Source organism: Halyomorpha halys, unplaced genomic scaffold, assembly GCF_000696795.3.
Source record: "Halyomorpha halys isolate HHAL.00 unplaced genomic scaffold, Hhal_1.1 Scaffold22.1, whole genome shotgun sequence".
Classification (NCBI taxonomy): domain Eukaryota; kingdom Metazoa; phylum Arthropoda; class Insecta; order Hemiptera; family Pentatomidae; genus Halyomorpha; species Halyomorpha halys.
Genome location: NW_027104816.1, coordinates 542,277 through 563,792, shown reverse-complemented (window position 1 = coordinate 563,792; position 21,516 = coordinate 542,277). Strand labels below are relative to the sequence as shown.

The window sequence follows — 21,516 nt, the reverse complement described above, 5'->3', positions numbered from 1 at the left end:
TACTATTATTGCTCAATGAGAACTTATATTTCGAATAAGTGGATTCCTTCCCCCCCCCCCAAAAAAAATAAATTAACAAGTATTACAAAAACTAATCCGAATGCAGGAGGTGCTGATAGACCAATCTATATTGGTGGTCCATGTTTCACATGTTCTCACCAAAAATTCTGCATGAGTTTTAAAATAATATTTCTAAAACATCCAATATTTATTATTGAAATCACTATACAATAAAATAAGTGGATCCAACCAGAAAAAACATCTATGTTTTATTAGCAACATCATTATAATTTATATGTTACAGTGAAAGTTTAATACTAACTAAGGTTAACTGTGGCTGTACATTGTCAACCTCCACTAAAGGGATCAGTGAAAGTTGACTGTCAGGTCGGATCAGATTTGACAAGTGAAGATTAATCTTCACTGAACAACATCACTGGTCTAATTAAAGCAGTAATTGCAGTTAAAGTAGATATTTTAAATTCACTTTATAGAGGGGATGAAGAAGACTTGAATAATAACTCTTAAAATAAAAAGCAAAGAAATAGCACAATTTTTCACTTTAAATTGCTTATTTAAGTGTTAAAAAAAAAAAATGCATTCGTTACATTGGGAAAGAGTTGTTTTTTAGTTTGATTATTCAACTTAAACTACATTGCTCAGTGTAAGTTGACCCCGACTAGTGAATGACAACTTTTTTAGAAAAATCAACGATCCCTATAACATAATCATACACAATTTGAATGAGATTATCAAAGCCAAAAACTTCCATAAGATTTTTTTTTTTTTTTATCACTGTTTAAGATGGTCATGTACCTTTTTTAAATGCACCTCCCGATTCGGATAATTTATTGTCCCATTCAATTAGCAAATATAATCAATAAATAATTAATTATAACTGTTTTTATACAACTAAAAATTAATTTATATTAAAATTTGTTTTTTCCTATAAATATGAAGGGATGAAACAAAATTTAAAAAAAAAATTTGATTAAAATGAACTCATCAGTTAGTTCCATTAATATACAATAGTAGTATATTTAATCATCAACAATGAATTAAAGAGGAAATTAAAACAGACCATTCTTCTTCTTCTTATCTGTTCATTTTATCTAATATCGGCAGCACCATTTCAAATGTAGGCCGTTTTCCTGGATCCTCGTTCATGCAAATCTTTATCAACTTTGCTAGATGTGTAGATATTCCCGGAGGAATTGAAACCCTTAGTCCTTCTAGAGCAACCTAAACAAGCAAGGTTAGAAAATTATTATAACTATTGTAAATGGCTTATAGAGATTTAATGTTGAGTGAAAGTTCTAAAGTGGAATCTAGTTCTTAAGTGAAGTCCTATATCACAGAGGAATGGAGAGCTGAAGATCCCCAAGACAGCACCCTCTCTTCTCCTCTCCTCCTCAGAGTCTAGCCCAGTGGTTCCCAAAAAGGGTTCGGAGAGCCTCTTCCAGTGGTTCCATGAAATAATTTAGAATTTGGTCGTTCTGCTTTAACTCAACACAGTTTTGAACCTAACCATCTCCGATTTTCATTAATTTTTTACAGATTTTGTGTAGGTACCGTAGCCTAGCTTAGCTTTTTCTGAAAAGATGACATTTGACACAATATCAAATGATAATGTAGGGGTTCCACAATTACTGTTGCCACCTTATGAAAAGAGATATAGTATATATGTGTACACATATTTTTTTTTTTGACATACGTATATATATACTCGTATATATTTTCATGTATTCAGAGTCTGTTTATTTGTTGTATAAGAAGTAAGCCCATATACAATACATGTATTATAGCTTAGAGCTAATACCTTAGACTAAGTCCCATTCAGTCAACGTCATCTCATCAGCACGACACAGAGTTGACGTGGGCTCGGTCGACTTTTTTTTATAGTTGCTGCATTACTGCTGGAACATCACAGTACAGTACATTCCATACAGCTCTACATCTAGAAGATGACATTGAGGGACCTCACTAAAAAACCTACACCCGGCAAGAGATCCTAAGTTTGAAGAGTCTTGGTAACAAACTTTTTTTTTTTCTTTTTTTATTAAAGAGTTACCAAACGTCTTAAAAATAAGTTCATAGATACATTTTTTAATATTAATAATTATATTTAAAGTCAAGAGTCATTTAAGAAGAGTATACCATTGAAGGAAGAAAGATACTTTTGTTTAGATCGCTAGTGGATTGGACATGTCCTGGAAGCTAGAATAGAACCAATCCTTTGTTTACTGTCAGAGGTAGATTTTGAGAAAGAAGACATCGAGAACCATGAGTCATCAAAGAGGATTATACAATTGGTTAGTTTGCTCCACCTAGGATTTAATGATATTTGTAAAAGTAGCTATTAATTTAGTAAAGTGTTATTGAGTTCTGATTGTCAGGAAAACCCACCTTCAAATATGATTTAATAATATAATATGATTTAAAATAAAATTCTCATATCTATTTAATATTTAATCTTTTCATTTGAACCTAGTAATCATCAAAGCTATATTTTAGATCTGAGAATAACAAAAACTATCAAATTTCCTTTTATTCATTTTAATAAATCTGGAATTTTACAATACATTTTATTTATGATATTATACTACTATTTGGAGCTTTTTTATTCACACATTTGCCTTTAAATATAATAATATTTATTGGTAATTTTTTTTATTTAATACTGGCTCGCAGTTTTAGTTAAGTTCATTTTGAACCCATATTGCTGCCACACCCTTTTCCTTGTTAATACCAAAAGAGTTATGCTGCGAAAAAAAGGTTGGGAACCACAGGTCTAACCTTTTAGCCGAGTTAAAAGTATAGACCAAACAGTAGAAGGGCTCTCACAAATTGCACCGAAAGGCAGAAGCCTTTACTTATATTAGAAGAAATAGACTGCTACAGGACATACATTTTCCCCTTTTAACTACACTGAATGACAAAGGGTCTGAACAGCAACACAAAAGTCGCTATTTCCAGAACTATTCCACTTCAATTTTATCATACCTTAGTGACTATGTTTAATATATATTTTATATGTATCCTAAATGTAATTGCTCTTTTTGATTATACCAAAATACAAAATAAATTGTCCTCTCCTTTTTAAGCTCAAATATTCATTTAATTATTTACATAGGATTTGTTTTATTTTAATTAATAAAGAAAATATTATTTTTCGCTCAAGTTAATATCACTTATCTCTATTAATTCCTTCCATTCTCTAACATATTTTGCTTAATCGTTTAATTCAAATCATCACTTTCCAGCAATCTACTTACAGTTCGCACAACAAATTTAATTGATAAATGTAGATTTTTATTAATAAAATAAATGTTTCTATTACTTACTTTCATTCCTATTTCCATCGGGGAGAGATCGGCAAATGGCACTTCCCTTGTGGCTAATTCCCATAAAAGAATGGCAAAGCTCCACATGTCTGAGGCTTCCCAATTTCGGTCAGTTGGTTTCTTCTGCAAAGCTAAATAAACAATGGAAAATAAAATAAAGTAAAACTGAAAGAACAAACTAGAAATTGTGGGAAATGGTCAAATAACAACTATTTTAAAATGTAAGAATATCATAATATCCTCGTATTTATAACATGGATGTTCTCGACTGAGGCAAAACATGGACTCTTACATTAGATAAGGAACAGTGTCTCAAGAATTTTGAAAATGAAGTATTGCTGAAAGTGTTTAGACCAAAGAGAGATGGTCCAACAGGATAATTTATAAGGCTACATTTCTTAAAAGTTAAAAAATAATTTTCCAAATTAATAAAAATTCAACTTCCAACAAATATTAGAAAATATATTAAAATATAATATAAAAATAAAACACCATAAAATATAAATATACATTAACTTACCATCCGGAGACATCCATGCTGGATAATACATTCTTCCCTTTTCTTGGAATGAAAATTTGCAATCGGCCATATTAATTCTTGCTGTTAGATCCTCATCAATCTATGAACAGAAATTTGTAAACATAAAATATAAATTAATTAATAAAATTTATCTCAGAGGTAATGGACAATATATCCATTTTTTTAGAAATTTAATATAATACATTTTTGTTTGCTAAACCGAGAGGTATAGATAAATATTTTTGAGGCCAATTGCGAGAATCATTACATGCTTTGAAAAAACAATAGTATTAACACCTGGTTCACAAACAACAATATATCTGGTATACCAAGTAAAGAACTGTTTTGGCTTTCTCTAAAGGCATAGATAAACTATGTCATAGAAAAAAATTGAATTTTTGTTCATCTATATATTGAACAAAATTTTAACCTTTAATTATAAGTTATATTATAATCAGAATGTTTGAGGATGCTCCCTCAAACATTTTTTAATGGGACTTGGAGATGTTGTCCTCTAGTGGAAAACATATGGAAGAAGAGAGCTGGTAATGGCCTGTACAGGTTAGAAAGAGCAAGCACATTTTCAAGAGCCAACACCACTTTCTACAACGAAACAGGAGTGAGTAGATATTCACCACGCTCAGGCAAGAGTGATGGCGGTAAAATGATTTTAATTTTATTCTCAAGTGCCAAATTATTTACCTATTAGCAATGGTCATATTTATTTTTCCAGATTCCCTGACTTTTTCAGAATTAAAAAATTTCCTAAATTTTCCCAACCACTAGGCAGCCTGTAACCATATCATACATCCAAAGAATTATTTAAAATAATTGACCCTAAAAATAATGTTTTAGTGCACCCTTACCATAACATGCCTGCTGTTGAGATGATAGGCAGGCGTAATGCGGGCCAAGCTATGTAGGAAAGCCATACCCCTAGCGACGTCCGCAGCAAACCTCAGGGCCTGAGCAGAGTCTACAACTACGCCAGTCCCTTCATGCAGCAGCGTGTAGAGGGAGCCCCAAGCCATGTGTTGGTTAATAACTACCAGGTCAGTCGGAGAGTTGCAGCAACCAATCACAGGCAGAACATTAGGGTGAGAAAATATTCTGAAAACCAAATGAATGTGCTAACAATTTAATTTAAATGAGCAGATAAAATAAAGATTAGTAAAAAAAAAAATTAAATAAAATAGGTTTTCTGGAAGAAATAGGAAAAGTCTGAATTTCACCTGGTTGATAAATTTGGTATTTTTAAAATAGTTATTGGTATCAATTGGTTAAGAATCAAAATCTGCATTTTTCCAGAGGGTTAGAATACAAATATCTAATTTTTAAATTTTATAGTACTTTATGATTTTTATATTTTATGATATTTAATAAATATCATTATCTATATTTTTTTAATTTTAATTCTCAAAGACAATGGGGATTATTATTCTGAATCTATTGATACCAATAACTCATTCTATAAAAAAAAAAAAAAAAATCGACTTCAGGGTTTCCTCCTAACCCTTCTAATATTGGTAATTTAAACAAAATGTTATAGTTATGTTTATCCATTTGTTTAATTTGTCATGTTTTTGAAGTAATAATAAAACAAATTATTAAGATTAAACAGCAAAAAAATTCTGTCTAAAAATATTTTATTTAAAAATATATACATAATTAGAAACTTAAAATGCTATCATAAATATACAAATATAAACAATATAAAACAAATTAAGAAAAAATATGGAAATCACCAAACCATGGGAAAAGTTTAATAGAATCAGAAGTAGTATTTAAGCATTAAAGGTAAAAAAAAAGAAAAATCTCTGTTTCAAGCATTAATTATCTACGGAGGTCAAACAAAAAAAAATGGTAAAAATTAAGGACAAACTCACATTAATTATACTGCTGGTACTGAAACAGAATCATGCTCACAAACATTAGGCCTACTCACAATGAAATAGGTTCTATAACATAATTCTGTCACCACCAAACAGTAACTGATGCTATGTTTCAATAAAAACATTTTCTCAACTAAAGCATTTTTGTAAATGTTCTGTATTATGTAGAAACTTAAATTTACAGTTTGAAAATATCTTATATTAAGATAATCTCACCTAAGTTTTGGAAATTCCTCATTAAAATCCCTCGAAATCCTCGGAGTTATTTCTCTAACATTGAGAATTTTAGCAACAATATAGTTTTTTTGCCATCGCCCGCGCCAAGTTGTACCACTAGGGGTAGTTGCCATCTGAGTATGGAGAGCTAAATCATCCATATTAATTCCTTTGTGACGAGATAAAGTAGCATCTCCTGTAAGAATAATTATGGCAGTCAATTAGAAAACAGATTTCAATAAATTTGGGTTTATATTTGTAGCACAAATGTGTTAATATATATGCACGAATATACACCTGAAATGTAACATTATATAAGTGAAGTGATTGTAACTTAATTCAGTGCGATTAAATGGGAGCTACAACTACCTCGTTAATTGTATATTGGTTTTCCAAGACAGGTAGTTATAACTTTTAATATGCTAACAGAGAAGTTAAAACCTAGCTAGTTATAGTAGTTATGTACAGTTATAATTTATTTATTTTATTTTAAGGGACATACTCTAATATTGTCAGTTGTTAATTGACATATTACATCTTTTTTTGGTAATTCCAAAAATTTTCGAATATTCCTCACACTAATAAAAAAAAAAAAAGTTTTCTACTTCACTCAAATATTAAAAGAAATTTCACATCTGGTATTTTAATTTAACTTTATTTTTTTCTGTTGCTTTTACATCATTTTTATTTTTATATTTTGAAGAAGTTTGGTTATTTGAGGAGTATTGACTCCTCTGTGATACTCTGTGGTCTGAGAGTACCTGATTTTAGTTCTCTGGGTTTCTCCAATAAAATCAGGTTTTCTGACACTAATCTAATGAACAAATCTCGGACTAAAAATTCAAGGCCTCAAGTAAATATTTTTTTCTCTGCTCATTGTTTCTGACTATGCTGAATCTAAATTACACAGAAATGTGGATTTTACATTACGAAATTAAAACAAAATGTGAATTAAGTACTTTAATTAAAATAGAATAAAATTCAAATCATGCAAGTTACTGAAATCTCAGAACACCTTTAATAAAATTATTCAAAGAAGTAATATTTTAGCAAAAGAACAATTCTTAATTATTTTACGATTAAACAATAGTTCAGATGAAGCTATCTAGGTGTACTGGAGTAACTACAGATATCCACTTATTTTTTATACACTCTCAAAGTTGTATAAAAAATAATAAAAATAAAATTGTTACCTGTAGGTGACAATAGGCACTGGAAGGTTAAACAGTTTAACTTTTAACAAAAAAAGGTTAGGTGTCTACCAATAACAAAAACGAAAGTATATAAACAAAAAACAAATGGAATATAAACTGTTGGGAAAAGGGATGGGCAAGTTCAAAGATAAAAGGTAGTTACTATAAGGTTTTGGTATCTAACTTTATTTTTACTGACAGTTTTTTCAGATACCACTCCATTTGGAGTATTAGCTATTGTTTAATCAAATGGATTTAAGAAAATATTAATACCACACCACAGTCTTAATGAGAAGACCACTTACGACTTCTTGTTTTTAACCCTAGCCAGCTCTGATCCTTAAAGGTGATTTTCTTGAGATCTTGACCAGTTTCAATAGCGAGATCTAGAAAACAATCAAAATGAAATTAAATAGTATTAGCTTTAGATTATTAATAGTTGTTTTCTAGTTTAAAAAATAATATAAATAAATATATATATACCTCTCATTCTTTTCTCCAGCGAGCCCCTTGCTTTGTCTGGCGGAGTAGCACCATCCTTATTAGCCAGGGAAATAAGCGCTCCGTGATTTATCAGATCTTCAGCAATTTGTTGGTAGCCCCAGAAAGCTGCGTAGTGCAAGGGAGTATTGCCGTGTTCATTGGTAAAATTTACATCAGCTCTATTTCGCAGTAACTATTAAAAAAATTCATACAAAATAATAGTTAAATAATGAGCAATGATTTTAACTACCACATAAAGATAAAGTTAAATATCATAAAGTAAAAGTAAATTATTTAAAGAGAGAAATGCTCTATTTTTTACAAGCAGTACTGCCTAAATATATTGGTTCTTATCAATCCATTCTTCGATATAATATTAATACATTTTATTGTTTATATATTTATTTATTAAATAAAACTAGAAAATATATAACTAAACTATTATAACCAAATAACAATTAAATTGTATATTTTTCTATATCTTTTTCAGCCCATCACAAAAACTTCACTAAGAATAATAGTTTAGATAAATTAGAAAAGTAATTAAAATACAAAATATATTGGTACGCAAATATAAAAAACAAGGGAATGAGTGCATAAATAAATGGATAAGAATAAGTTAAAGCAAGCTATAGTCAGTCAGGCACAGAAAAGGCAAACAAAACCAAAATTTTAAGAAAATTATAAATAATTGTTGTAGTGCTTTGTTAGTTATTACAATTAATATTTGCTTTAAAAAAAAATTTTTCAGGGAGGGCAGCAGCCCCCGCTGTGTAAGCCCATGTATAGTACCGTATTGGAGTAAGTATATTTGGACAGGTAGAGAGGTTTAAGTATTTAGTGTCTACAGTAATTTAAAAAAAACAATATTAATGAGGAAATAAAAGCAGGAAATGCTCGTTATTTTTCAAATTTGAATTTTCTTCGCTTGCACCTTCTGTCCAGAAACTTAGAGTAAGAATTTAGAAACTATTATCCTTTTTACTGCATTATATGGATGTGAAATGTGGCCTATTATGTTAAAGAAGGTTTATGAAAATAAACTGTTGCATAAAATATTCCCACCGTAAATATAATGAATAAGATGGACTTATGAGGTTGTGGGATTTAGTATCGAATGTATCCCTATTAAGATAATAAACATTGATCTGACAGTTTAAAAAATCCGAGGATCAGATTGAAACATAGATGGGAAGATTACATCAAGATCTGGTAGATTTGGGTTTGGATGCACCAGAGCAGGGCAAAAATTAGCTTATCATGGAAACAATAAACATTTATCAAGGGTTCATTCATGAATAAGGGTCGTATCCATGGCAGTTTTAACTATAGCTAATTTTTTCCCATCTCTGGGATGGGCGTTATTCTGTAATGTGCATAGACAGCAGTTGGTGGTATCGGCTTCAAACCTTGGGGTTAGCTAAGCCTTTTATTATTAATATTAATGAGGTGTAAATACATTTAAACCGTCTTTCATAGTTACAATTTTCGCGATGATAATAATAATAATTCAATTATATAACTACAGTAAAAATCCAATTATCTAAACAATGGACAAATCAATTATCTTTTAATTAATTACCAATTACCTAATACAAAAAATCAATTATCTTAGAATAGTAACTATTCCAACTGCCATCTGGCATATGAATTTGTCCCCTCTCACTTTTAACAGAATCTTTGTTTGAGTCGTAAGTTCTCTCTATTTCTTTTAAATATTTCTTTGTTTCTTCCTTCTTACACATCTCTTTTCCCTTGTACCTTCCTTATTATCCTTTTCTGAGCATTGTATATTTTTTTAGCTTATTAATTTACTTATCTATATTACTGTGCAGCTTTTATCTATTGTAACATATATATATATAATATTCTTTCATTATGTTTATTTCTAAAATTACTTAAACATTGTCTTTTTTCAATTTTTTAGTCTGTATAATTCTTACCTCTACAATATTACATTTTATCTTCTAATGGTATCAATCTACTTAATTTATTATTATGTATATTTTGAAGTTTGTTTAATATTTTTTTTTTAACTCTGAATTGAGGTTGTTATCTCATTTTGTTTTTTTCAGCCTTAAAATTCAGGTCGAAACACAGGCATAAAAAAGTAAGTTTTGTTTATTTGTGTAATTATTTTGCTGACAGCACCCTCAGCCATCTTTTCCTCACATTATTATTATTGATTTTTTAAAAAGAATTTATATGGCATATGCGTAAGCAGACATAAACATTTTAATAGCACAATAAACATCAATCAAAATAAATTTGAATTTTTACCATATGCACAATTTCTCTATGGCCATGGGCTGCAGCTAAGTGTAAAGGCGTATCGTCTCCACGATTAGTAACGTTTATCCTAGCACCTCTTTGAATAAGAAGCTCGACAATTTTCACATGGCCCTCTTTGCATGCCCAATGTAAGGGGCTGAAACCATGGTCATCACTGTGGAAAAAAAAAAATGAATCATTAAACAGTAAAAAAATATTTTATATTATTATAATCACAACTAATCAGAAACAATTAATAATAAAAATAATATTTTATATTATTATAATCACAACTAATCAGAAACAATTAATAATAAAAATAATATTTTATATTATTATAATCACAACTAAACAGTAAAAAATATTTTATATTATTATAATCACAACTAATCAGTAAACAAGACTCTTCCTATTAGTAATAGAAGATATGAGTGGATAAAGAGTGATGATACATTTTAGAAAAGATAAAAACTTTTAATTTGAAGAATATTTTAATTACTCCTTTCTCTATATAGAAACTTATTTAATTTCTCTAAACCTTAAATTGTGCTAACTTTTATAAATTAAAAATTGAACTTAAGTCTAAAATAGTAATGAATAAACATACATTAAATACAATTTTTTAAAGATTCATATATTTGTAACATAAAATCTTCATCTATTCATATCTTCAGTTCTTATACTGGCTCATTACCGAGACAGAGAATAAAGTGTAAGGTGTAGAGCCCTACTTGAAAATAAAAATAGATCATAAAATATTCCATACATTTACAAAAAACTAACTGCTAGTTCAATAGGAATGCTTCGCTATTGCTGCATTTGAGAATGTATATGGATTTAATTAATACAATTGATAGTTTGTTATAAATTATAGTATTTAGTTAAAATTAAACATTTACATGTACCAATTTTCAATTTCCTTGAAAAATGTTATTTAGCACTTTGAGACAACACTAAAAATGAAAATGGTTTGCTTTTTCCTAAAAAAAAATATGTTGACCTATTTTACACCAGGCCACATTGTTTTTTTCTTTTTTGTTTTTTGTAAATATAATGTTAAATGGAATCAGTGATATTGTTTTCTAATTCTTCGTAGAGAGATGAATCGACTGATATGAAATAACAATGAAAAAAAACATATATTTTCTAAGCTACAAACAAAAAGCGCTTAATTTTGTTCATAACTTTTTTTTCTACTTGAGAATTTCATTATTTTTAAACCTTCTCATGATGAAAGGGAACATTTAAAAAAAAAAAAAAACATGTAAATTGGTCCAGAAATTCAAAATTTAACTATGGACAAAGATTCGACCATTCCCTTTTATGGTTATAGATAAAAAAAATTGTATAGCTTTTATGAATTCTGCTGAATACTAAAGTAAACCAGGTAAAATACTTAGTATTATATATTGACGGTATGTGAATCAGGAGAGTCAGAGCTATACTTAAGAAAAACAAAAATATATTTTAATTATTTATTGATTGCCAAGGTTTCGACCAACAATGCAGGTCTTCATCAAGGTTAAAATAAAAAGATATAGAGTAGGTAGAGTTAATGTAAGAGTATAAAAGTGACATGTAAATGAAATAGATAAAGGTGGAGGTATAAATTTATATAATAAACAAAAATCAAAACACTAAGAAAGCTATAGATGAATAGACAAAAATACATAAAATAACATAGTAATTAAGAGTGAAGTGATAAATTAATAATATTGAGGATATAGTAAATATTATCCTACACAATGATAAGAGATAACAACTACAACAAATAAAATAAAAGAATGAAAAACTAATAAGAATACTCTGTGAGAATATATTATAAATATGATAGGTAATATATATATAAAAATATAAACTAACATAGTAATAAGTAATGAATTAATAAACAAGAAAGTGAGTGAAGAACGGAAATAAGCAAAAACTTATTTATTAGTAGTAATTGTCCCAAACAGAATTTCAGGTCTTAATCAGGGCTAATAACAAAAACGATCATAACAAATAAAAGAAATTACACAATGATTAGAAAATAACCAACAATATAGATACACAAATAATGTTGAAAGAAAAAGTTTTGTCGAAGTATTATAAGAAGATAAAGGCTACAAGAGAATAATTAATCCTAAAATTAAGAAAATGGAAAGAACAAAAAAAAAAAAAAATGAAAATCTATATGATGAAGTGAAAGAAATAAAATAATAAAGTTATGTATCCAAAAGGGGTAATTAAATATTACAATAATTATATGAGGTGAAAATAACTTAGTAACATGGTTAAGGAAGAACGATAAAAAAAGAGTAGAGAAAGGAGAAGAGGTGTAAAAAGAAAGATGAAAAAAAAAATAAATAAAACGTGAATAACTTAAGAACAACACTTTTGCTTGGGACCGTTACCTGTCGGTATGTTCATCACATTTTATTTCTTTTTAAACCCCTCCCCCTTCTCTACTCTTTTTTTATCCTCATTACCCACGTTATTAAGTTATGTTTACCACATCTTATATTGTCATATTTACTAATTACTCCTTTTGGCTTATGTAACTTTATTATTTTATTTCTTTCATTCTAGTATTTTATTTTTTTTTTCTTTCATCCTAGTATTTTACTTTTTATTTCATTAATTATATATATTTTCTTTCTATTTTGTTTTTCATATTATTTTTAAATAATTTTCTTTTTGCACATATATTTACTAACTAAAATTTCTTATTCATATTCAAATTTCTATATAAACTATTTGTTCTTTTTTAACCGCAATCCTGATCATCTTCTTCAATTTTCTAAATAATTTTAATTTTGCACCTATATTCACTTACTAGATTTTCATGTATATATATATATTTTTTTTCTTTCCTCTTTTTGAATTTTAATATTACTTATTCTGATACAGCCTTCATCTTCTTATAATACTTAAGACTATATTTATTTGCATCACTTCTATACTCTTGCTTTAGCTTTACCAACTTGGATCTTTTTTTTACTTTAGCATAGATGAAGACCTGCAATGTGGGTCAAACATTGGCAATAAATAAATAACTTTTTCTTTCAACACTATTTATGAATCTATATTGTTGGTTATTTTCTAATCATTCTATAATTCTTTTAATTAATGATAGTTGTAATATTATGTTTTGTTAAGAAATGGAAAAAAATAATTATAAGTAAAAAGTTTCACTAATAATTTTAATATATATAATAATATAATAACTTTAATATATATAATAATATAACTTTAATGATTACTTATTATAAGCAATAAGTTTCTTAACAAACTAACCTGCATATCAGGAGAAACGAATCCAATACATGCCGAAACTAAGCTGTATTAACCAAAGCCAGTTACATGAATTTTTGTCTATACTCTCAAAATAGGATCTTAAACTTATTTTTATATATCTAACACAAAGCCTTATACTTAGAGCAGGATACCTATCTTCTCAATAAGAAGTATAGTTTTTGTTTCTTTTATTTTATTAAGTAAGTAATGACGTTTTTCTTTTGTTTTATTCACTCTGACTAATGTAGGTATTCCCAGTTTGGGTATACTGTTTGTTATTAGCTTATATAATAATTTATAGATTACTATTATTATTATTTAATTTATAAATTATTAGCTTATATAAATGATATTCAATTCACCATTTGGGTATACTGTTTAGTTATTATCTTAAATAATAATCTAATAGTTAGTTGATTGTTATCATTATTATTACAATGATTGTTAAATTAAGTATTTTATAGGCTAACTCTAATTGTACGGTGGTTCCCCATAAACAAATAAATAAATTATTAATAATATTATTTTTTGTTCTTAGCCCTGATAAAGGCCTGAAATTCTGGCTGAAACATTGGCACTAATAAATAAGTTGTTACACAATATATTAGTGTATATTATACTGACCGCACACCCAACCAACTTCTCATTTATAATTTGATTTATGTTAGTTTGCTTATAAAGATGTTTTATTATACCTCTAGGTTTAAATATTTTATTTGTATCACTTATATACTCTTACATTAGCTCTATCTACTTGGTATTGTTTTATTTTAGCCCTGACGAAGACCTGCATTGTAGGTCAAAACATTGGCAATAAATAACTGAAAATTATTTCTGTTTTTCTGAAGATGGCCTACACAAGTGGGTTTGATAAAATAAATAATACAATATATCAATTTTGTTTTGATTTAGAAAAAATAAAACAACGTATTTAAATTGTATTATTTACTGTATTTATATTAACAAAATAAAACAATTTGAAGATCTCTTATACTGATTAGATTGAAGTTTAATGTTTTAAAAGTATCTAATGTAATTTAAAAAATTAAAATAATCTTCCAAAGAAAAATAAATATTTGCGAATACATTAATAATCAAATTGCAAAAAACCTATGCATCTGATAAATTACATTAAGTCTTAACTGATTTAAGCTGCCAAAAGCTCAAATAATGACTTATAAATTACAACCATTTAGCAGTTGAATAGAGTAGAAGTAATGGGAATTCCATGCATGCAGAATCCTAGTATTGAACAGGATTAGTCACACTATCATTTTTACGTTTCTAACTAATAAAAAGATGTTTAAACTGTATAAATAAATGTATTATATTACACGATATATTTATAAAGAACTATAATGGTTGTATTATTGTTATAATATCTCTGTTCATAGGACCTCTATTAAGTTTTCCATTATATAAATCATTTTTAAAGAAATAATATTTTATGAAAATATAAATTAATGTATGTTATGTAATGAATATAAGTCTAAAGTAATATATGTACAATGAGTATAAATATAAAGTAATATGTTATACAATGAGGTGTTAGTAGTTTACCATAGATTAATATGAAGAGAATATGATAAGGGGGCGGGGGGGTTCAGCAAAAATACATATATAAACAAAATGTATTTATTTGTGCCGACGTTTTGACCTGCCTTCAGGCCTTCATCAGGGCTAAAAAAACAAAAACAGGATAACCATAACTCAGAGAAAGTACAATAAATTAAGTAGACAGTGGTTGATTGATAATAATACAAGATGAAATATAATACTATAAAGATAAGAATTATACAAAATAAATGATAAAAAGATTTAAAAACACAGTGTTCAAGTAAATAAAGAAATAAACGCATAATGAAAAGTGCAGAAAAAAATGTAAATGATGAGCAATGGAATTAACATTATGAGATATGTATGTCTAAAATAATGAAAAACAATTTAAATCAACTATGAAAGTAATATAATGCATGAAATGTATTATGTCGATTTAAATTGTTTCTTGTTACTTGAACACTGTATGTTTTTTAATATTTTTATCATTTATTTTGTACAATTCTTACCTCTATAATATTATACTTCATCTTCTAATATTATCAATCAACTACTATCTATCTAACTTATTGTTATGTATATTCCCAAGTTTATGTTTTATTATTTTTATGTTTCTCTGAGTTATGCTTGTTATTTGTTTTACCAACCCTGATCTAGGCCTGAGTTCAGTTCGAAACGTCGGCACAAACAAATAGGTTTTGTTTATTTTATTTATTATACTTAATTTATGTGCTTGATATTGTCATTTATGTTCTATTTATATTAACGTTTCTTTGTATAAAATTTGTAATGGTCTGTAAATGTAACTGATTTCATCCCGTATAAATAAATCAAATATTTCCTTTTTTAAAATAAACATCTAAAAAACCTATAACTAATGTATATATGACAAAGATAGGGTTCATAAATGTCTCTAAACAAATAAAATACAAAAATTAGTAAGATAACACAAATTATCAGTTTAACAATTTTCAAACCCTAAAAATTCTAAAGCTAACAAATTCAATAAAAATATAAACAAAATCTGTTTCATTTTGTTTCAATGTGAAAATTATTGATTAAATAGCTAAGACATATTTTGTTTTTATGAGAAATATAAGTCAATATTATTCAATATTAACTTTTCCTGGAAATAATGTAAAACTTTCCTTTAAAAGTAAAAGCAGGATGGGATTGGCAACATCCTGAAACCTTATCATGACAGTTGTGTCATCAAAATATAAATTTATCTGTCAGATAGAATATTCAAATAACTTCCTATTATAAAATAAATTCAACTAGAATCCTAAAAATTAAATTCAACATTTAAAGTTAATTGAATGAGGAGTGAACTTTCTGCAGATATAGAGAATTCTGAAGTTGACTATGACTTAGGAAACTTTCGTTTCATAATTTGGCATTAAATAAGAATAAAATTACTGTCAATGTTTATTATCTCTAATTTATCACTTGACAATGACAGATTGTAAGGAATATAGATGATTCAGAAGACTAATAGTCAATTCTTAATGAAGAAGGGAAAATAACTTGGCAAATTGCCAAATTTATTTCGATTGTAATAATAATCATATTTATTAGAACAATCAAACATAAACATAAAATAAGGTTCAACGAGCCTTATATGGTCACGTGAGTATCTGTGTTTTGCTTACAATCCCCCCACCCTCCAAATTTGGTCAAGGATTTGGTGAATGTCAACTAGGTGTATTAAAAACAAAAATTTAAATATATGCTTATCGGTAATATGTAATTTAGATTGAAATTGTTATTAACGATAAATTTGACTTTACCCTTGATTCAAATCGTTTTCTGTGTCGTCAAGCCAAACCCTCACTTGCATTGCATTGCCTTCACGGCACCAATGAAATATATCTTCCATTTCGATTCTTGATTATTTAACAACAACAAAAAAAAATTACACAGCACTAAGCACGAAAAGGATTAAAAGATGAAGCTTATGCATAAATTAAACAACACGTCCTTGCCAGACTGCCCATCCCACTGAACCGTCCTACGACTGTCTAAAAATGTAGAACAAGCAAATAAAGGCAAGTTACAGAGCCTGCCAACAGGATGCGCCCCGGGAGGTGATGTCATTGCCCATTAAACCCCTTCTGTTTTCTAGATCTAATTTTGTCTAATAATAAACCAATAACAACATGAACCGTTTATCCCTGCCCCAAAACAATGTCCTCAAGTAAATTACAAGTTGAGAACATATCTTTTATTTTAATGTACCTCAAATAACTGATCAAAAATAATTGAAACTTATTTGTCATCATTACCAGATATGGGAAAAAATTAGCTATAGATGACACCAATAGCGAAAATTGCCATGGAAACAATATTTATTTATTAATGGTTCATTCATGAATAAGGGTCATATCTATGGCAATTTTAACTTTTAGTTTCATTTAGCTAATTTTGGCCCATCTCTGGTCATCACCAATATTATCATTCTTATTAACAATGTGATTAATTATAAAGTTTCCATTAATATGCATATCCTTAATTTTAAACCAATAGGTAGGATTATATGAAAATAGTGAAAATTCAACTTAAAAAAATATTTTAAAAACATGGGTAACAGCATTGGTGCATCACAGTATAACAAAAAAAAACTGTTTTTACTTTAAAAATGCTGTGATAATATGAGAAATAACAAAAAACAGAAAATTAATGGAAGCTATTTATATAACAAAATATATCAATAATATAGTTATTTTCAAAAAAACATAATTATTCTGGACAAAGTTGCCTATAAAATATTTAGTGTATCTCAAATAACTGATCAAAAATAATTTATGAGATCATTTGAAACTTATTTGTCATCTCCAGATATGAGCAAAAATTAGCTAAAGATGACATTAATAGCGAAAATTGCCATGGAAATAATATTTATTTATTAATGGTTCATTCATGAATAAGGATCGTATCTATGGCAATTTTAACAATTAGTTCCATATAGTAAATTTTTGCTATCTCTGGTCATCACCAATATTATCATTCTTATTAATAGTGTGATTAACTATAAATTTGCCATTAATATGCATATGCCTTAATTTTAAACCAATAGATAGAATTATATGAAAATAGCGAAAATTCAACTTAAAAAAAAATATATATTTAAAATAAATGGGTAACAGCATTGGTACATCACAGTATAACAAAAAAAAAACAAAACTGTTTTTACTTTTAAAATGCTGTGATAATATGAGAAATAACAAAAAACAGAAAATTAATGGAAGCTATTTATATAACAAAATATATCAATAATATAGTTATTTTCAAAAAAACATAATTATTCTGGACAAAACTGCCTAGAAGATATTTTAATATTTCTCGAGTAATTGATCAAATATAATTTATAAGAAGATTAGATACTTATTTGTGATCACTAACTTTATCATTCCTATTAAATTGTGAAATTAACTCTAAACTTCCATTAATATTCATATGACACAGCACTGGTACATCACATTATAATAAAAAAAACAAAATTTTGACTTAAAAAATGCTACAATGTTGAAAATAAAGAAATAACAAAAAGTAGAACATTAATGGAAAATATTTATATAACAATATATATCAATAATACAGTTATTTACAAAAAAAAAAAAATAATTATTCTGGACCAAACTGCCTAGAAGATATTTTAATGTTTCTCTAGTGAATTATATGATCAAATATAATTTATGAGATGATTAGATATTTATTTGTGATCACTAACATTATCATTCTCATTAAATTGTGTAATTAACTATAAATTTTCCATTAGTATGCATATGCTTATATTCCTTTAAGCCAACAGATAGGATTACATAAAAATAGTTGAAAATTGTATTTGAGAAAAAATATAAAAAATACAAAGGTAACAGCACTGGTACATCACATTATAATAAAAAAAAAACACGATTTTGACTTAAAGAATGCTACAATGTGGAAAATGAAGAAGTAACAAAAAAACAGAAAATTAAAGGAAACTATTTATATGACAAAATATATCAATAATAAAGTTATTCACAAAGTGACACAAAAACATAAACATTCAATATTAATTCTAGTTTATTATTTTTTTAATGATCTATATTGCTGTATATCTTTTATACATAACCGTATCATTATTTGCTATCAAATATTTCATTATGTTGAATTAAATTGTTTCCATTATTTTAAAATATTACTTGATATTCAGTTACTCATCATTTATATTTTCTTCCACACCTTCCATTATGTTTATTTCTTTATTCATATGAACACTGCATGTTTTTTAGTAATTGTTTTTATCATTAATTTTGTATGATTCTTATCTTTAAAATATTATATTGTATCTTCTATTAGAATCAACTACTATCTACTTTATAGTTTATTTGTTATATATATTTTAAAGTTTGTTTGTTATCATTTTATTTTTATTTTTCTCTAAATTAAAGTTGCCATCTCATTTTGTTTTTCAGCCCCGATGAAGGCCAGAAATTCAGGTGAAACGTCAGCAAAAATAAATAAGTTTTGTTTATTTGTGTATCTTTACTGACCGTATCCCTGACCATCTCCTTCTCATATCGATATACAGGTAACTATTAACACTTCCTAATTAAAAAACATAAATAGAAATTGTGCATACATAACAAACAAATTATAGTTATAATAATCTCCAGTTTACAAGTGTTTTAAAAAATGAAATAAGAATTGGAAAAATAAATTAATGTTTAAAAACAAGTAGAGAATAACAACAGTAGTAGAAGGGAGACTTTAAATAGAATTAGTAAGGAATAAGAGTCCAGCCAGTATGATAGTGAAAATAAAATACCTGAGTACTGTACATAATAAAATATTTAATTTAAGACAAAGTATTTTAATATGGATAAAATTCAAAAGAACTACGTAACTACTGTAAAGATGAAAAAAAAATATTTGCACACTCAAATAAAGATGTCTATTTTATAGGATGGTGAAGTATTTCAGATGGTTCATTTATCCTGAAGATGGGGAAAGAGCCCCAAAACATTGGTGGAGGGGTATGTATGCTATAAAGGAATTTTAAAAAAAGATAAGGAAAAAGAGGAAATATGTTAATGTATCACAAATAACTGATCATATATAAATTATGAAATCATTGGAAACTTTTTTGTGATTACTTTCAAGTTTACTCTTTTAAAACAGTAAGATAAACTATAAATTAGCTATTAATGTACATATGCCTCTTTCCATTAAAATAAATGCATAGATCAAATGCCAATAGTTTTAATTCAACTGTAAAAAAAACTTCCAGTAATTTAATCAGGGTCATACTGTAATTTATTGAAAGGGACAAAATATTAAATTTAGTACTAACATTAAACCCCTTCTGTTTCCTAGATCTAATTTTATTTAATAATAAATTAATAACAATTTGAACCTTTAATCCCTGCCTCAAGTTTTCTTGCATAAATTATTTATAGAGATGTTTTAATGTATCTTAAATAACTGAAGAAATATAATTTATGAGATCATTAGAAACTATTTCTGGTCACTAACATTTTCATTCTTTTAAAATAGTGTGACTAACAATAAGTTAGCCATTAAAGTGCATATGGATCTTTTCATAAAAAAAAAAAAAAATGTATAGATTATATGCAAATTGTGAAAATTCAATTTGAAAAAAGAAAATCTCTGACAGTATTAATCAAGGACAGGGTCAGGCATTGTTACAATTTGTTGGGAGGGACTAAATCCTAAATGTTCCCTAAAATTTTCACTGATTTTCCAACCATATTAAAATATCTTAATTTTATCCACTATATTATGAAATAAAAGATTTTTTGGGGAGGGAGGTGGGAGGACAGTCAGTGAAGAACACAAATAAGTAAAACTTATTTTATTAGTAGTAACTTTTCAGGCTATTCATCCTGACTAAGAACGAAAAAAGCATTGTTATATTATAAAATATTTTTTTCATAATTATTTAGGTGACATGTATCTTCCAAAAATGATTTATCGATGAAACCGATTTCTTCCTGTAATTTAATGATAATGCTCTGCTTCCCCATTGATCATTTAATGTATATATTATTTTTTTACATACATAATGTTAATATTAAATTATATGTGACTCCTGGTTTAAGATGAAGTATTGTAATTAAAAAACATTTTAACATTGTGAAAGTTCTCAGTTTATTATGTTACTATATTTAACGACCAAATGTCTCAAATAGAGAGACATTTCAATATCGGTTAATTTAAAAAAATAAAAAGGAAAATTTGAAATGTGAGAGCCTAATCCAAACTGAAAATTCTTTATCAAGTACTATTGTGGTTCTACAATCTGGTGCAAATTCTGGCCTCCTCCAGCAGCCACCATCCAGTTCCGAAGCCCCAGCATATTTGTTGCATCAGCAGCAACACCATCAGCCCATCGCAGCTTTGGTCTTCCTCTTCTCCTGGTACCATGGAGTGGCTCCATCAGTAATTATCTTGGTGGATCCTCACTGCCCATCCTAACGACGTGTCCTGTCCATTTGAGTCTTGCAATTTTCATCACTTGAACTATATCGGACTCATTCCTCCTTTTCCACTCTCCTCCGATGAGAACACCACCATATAAACGTCTGAGGATTCTTCTTTCAAAGACTAGGAGTTCCTGTTTACAGGCCCGGGAGGTAGTCCAAGTCTAACAACCATACAGCAAGACTGGGCACACTATTGTCTTATAAAGACAAAGCTTTGATTTTCTGGAAAGAGCTCTACTCCGGAACTCCCTTACCATAGAAAAATAGCATCGATTT

At 27.6% G+C, this 21,516-nt stretch overlaps 1 protein-coding gene across 1 annotated transcript; it reads right to left on the bottom strand.

The window, feature by feature from the left end:
- Positions 1–980: 980 nt before the first annotated feature.
- On the bottom strand, positions 981–16,803 carry Ilk (integrin linked kinase). The gene is made up of 9 exons (XM_014422827.3): positions 16,543–16,803; positions 9,929–10,094; positions 7,649–7,841; positions 7,471–7,551; positions 5,973–6,168; positions 4,731–4,974; positions 3,865–3,964; positions 3,345–3,475; positions 981–1,242 (listed from the first exon to the last, which is right to left on the bottom strand). Exons 1-9 carry the CDS (start codon positions 16,629–16,631, stop codon positions 1,096–1,098), a joined length of 1,347 nt encoding a protein of 448 aa, XP_014278313.1. The 5' UTR covers positions 16,632–16,803; the 3' UTR covers positions 981–1,095.
- Between the last annotated feature and the right edge of the window lie 4,713 nt (positions 16,804–21,516).